Source organism: Penaeus monodon, chromosome 20 (genome assembly GCF_015228065.2).
Source record: "Penaeus monodon isolate SGIC_2016 chromosome 20, NSTDA_Pmon_1, whole genome shotgun sequence".
In the NCBI taxonomy this organism is placed as follows: Eukaryota; Metazoa; Arthropoda; class Malacostraca; order Decapoda; family Penaeidae; genus Penaeus; species Penaeus monodon.
The window spans coordinates 2117627-2118306 of record NC_051405.1 but is presented as its reverse complement, the minus strand read 5'-3'; the positions used below and the strand labels follow the sequence as shown (position 1 = coordinate 2118306).

General features: G+C 50.6%; 1 protein-coding gene across 1 annotated transcript in view; it reads left to right on the top strand.

The window, feature by feature from the left end:
- The window catches only part of LOC119586035 (cubilin-like), an 8759-nt gene that overhangs the window by 1477 nt on the left and 6602 nt on the right, over nt 1-680 (top strand). Inside the window, exons 3-4 of the mRNA XM_037934739.1 lie at nt 17-169; nt 452-593. Of these exons, the coding sequence (XP_037790667.1) occupies nt 17-169; nt 452-593 (295 nt within the window). The remainder of the gene's footprint in view (nt 1-16; nt 170-451; nt 594-680) is intronic.

The following is a 680-nucleotide window of genomic DNA, read 5'->3' as shown; positions in this document are numbered from 1 at the left end:
TCCAACGCGTCCCCAGGTCTCTCAAATGACACGAGCGTCAGACACATGTGCGGCACCGACACCCCGGGAGAATTCGTGAGTGAAAAGGACGTCCTGTATGTGGAATTCCGATCCTCTCCTGACGGCGACACCTGCAGGGGGTTCTCCGCCAGGTATACGCTCGAGGAAGGTGAGTTAAGGGGCCACCCACGCCTTGATTACTCCAGGTGTAGGGCTGAAACACTGTGCATGTTGGGTTAGTTATCTTCGTGAGGGTTAACTGTTTTGTGTATGAGGATCTAATACGCTTCGTACCTCGGGATAATGTGTCATTAACCATTGTATCGGGATGACTGTATTGTGACCAAGGATCTAAAACACCGTTCATTCGGGTCGGAAACGCTTTGTGTATCTGGTTACCAATCCAAGTGTCTGTGGGTCTATATCGCCCTGTATATCGCTCCCTGTACAGTCGTGGTGACCTGCGGGGACACTGTATCCTTCCTGGAGTTCGACTTCGAGAACCCCGAGTATCCTGCCCCGACGAGGAACCTGAGCAGCCACTGCGAGCTGACCATCTCTCATGACTGCGAGATCCCCATCTGCCAAGTCAGGTTCGCATCTCCTGACTTGATCATGGTTTCTTAAATTACTTGTTATGCTATCATAAACAGATTGACATGTGTTTTTATATGGTCGTG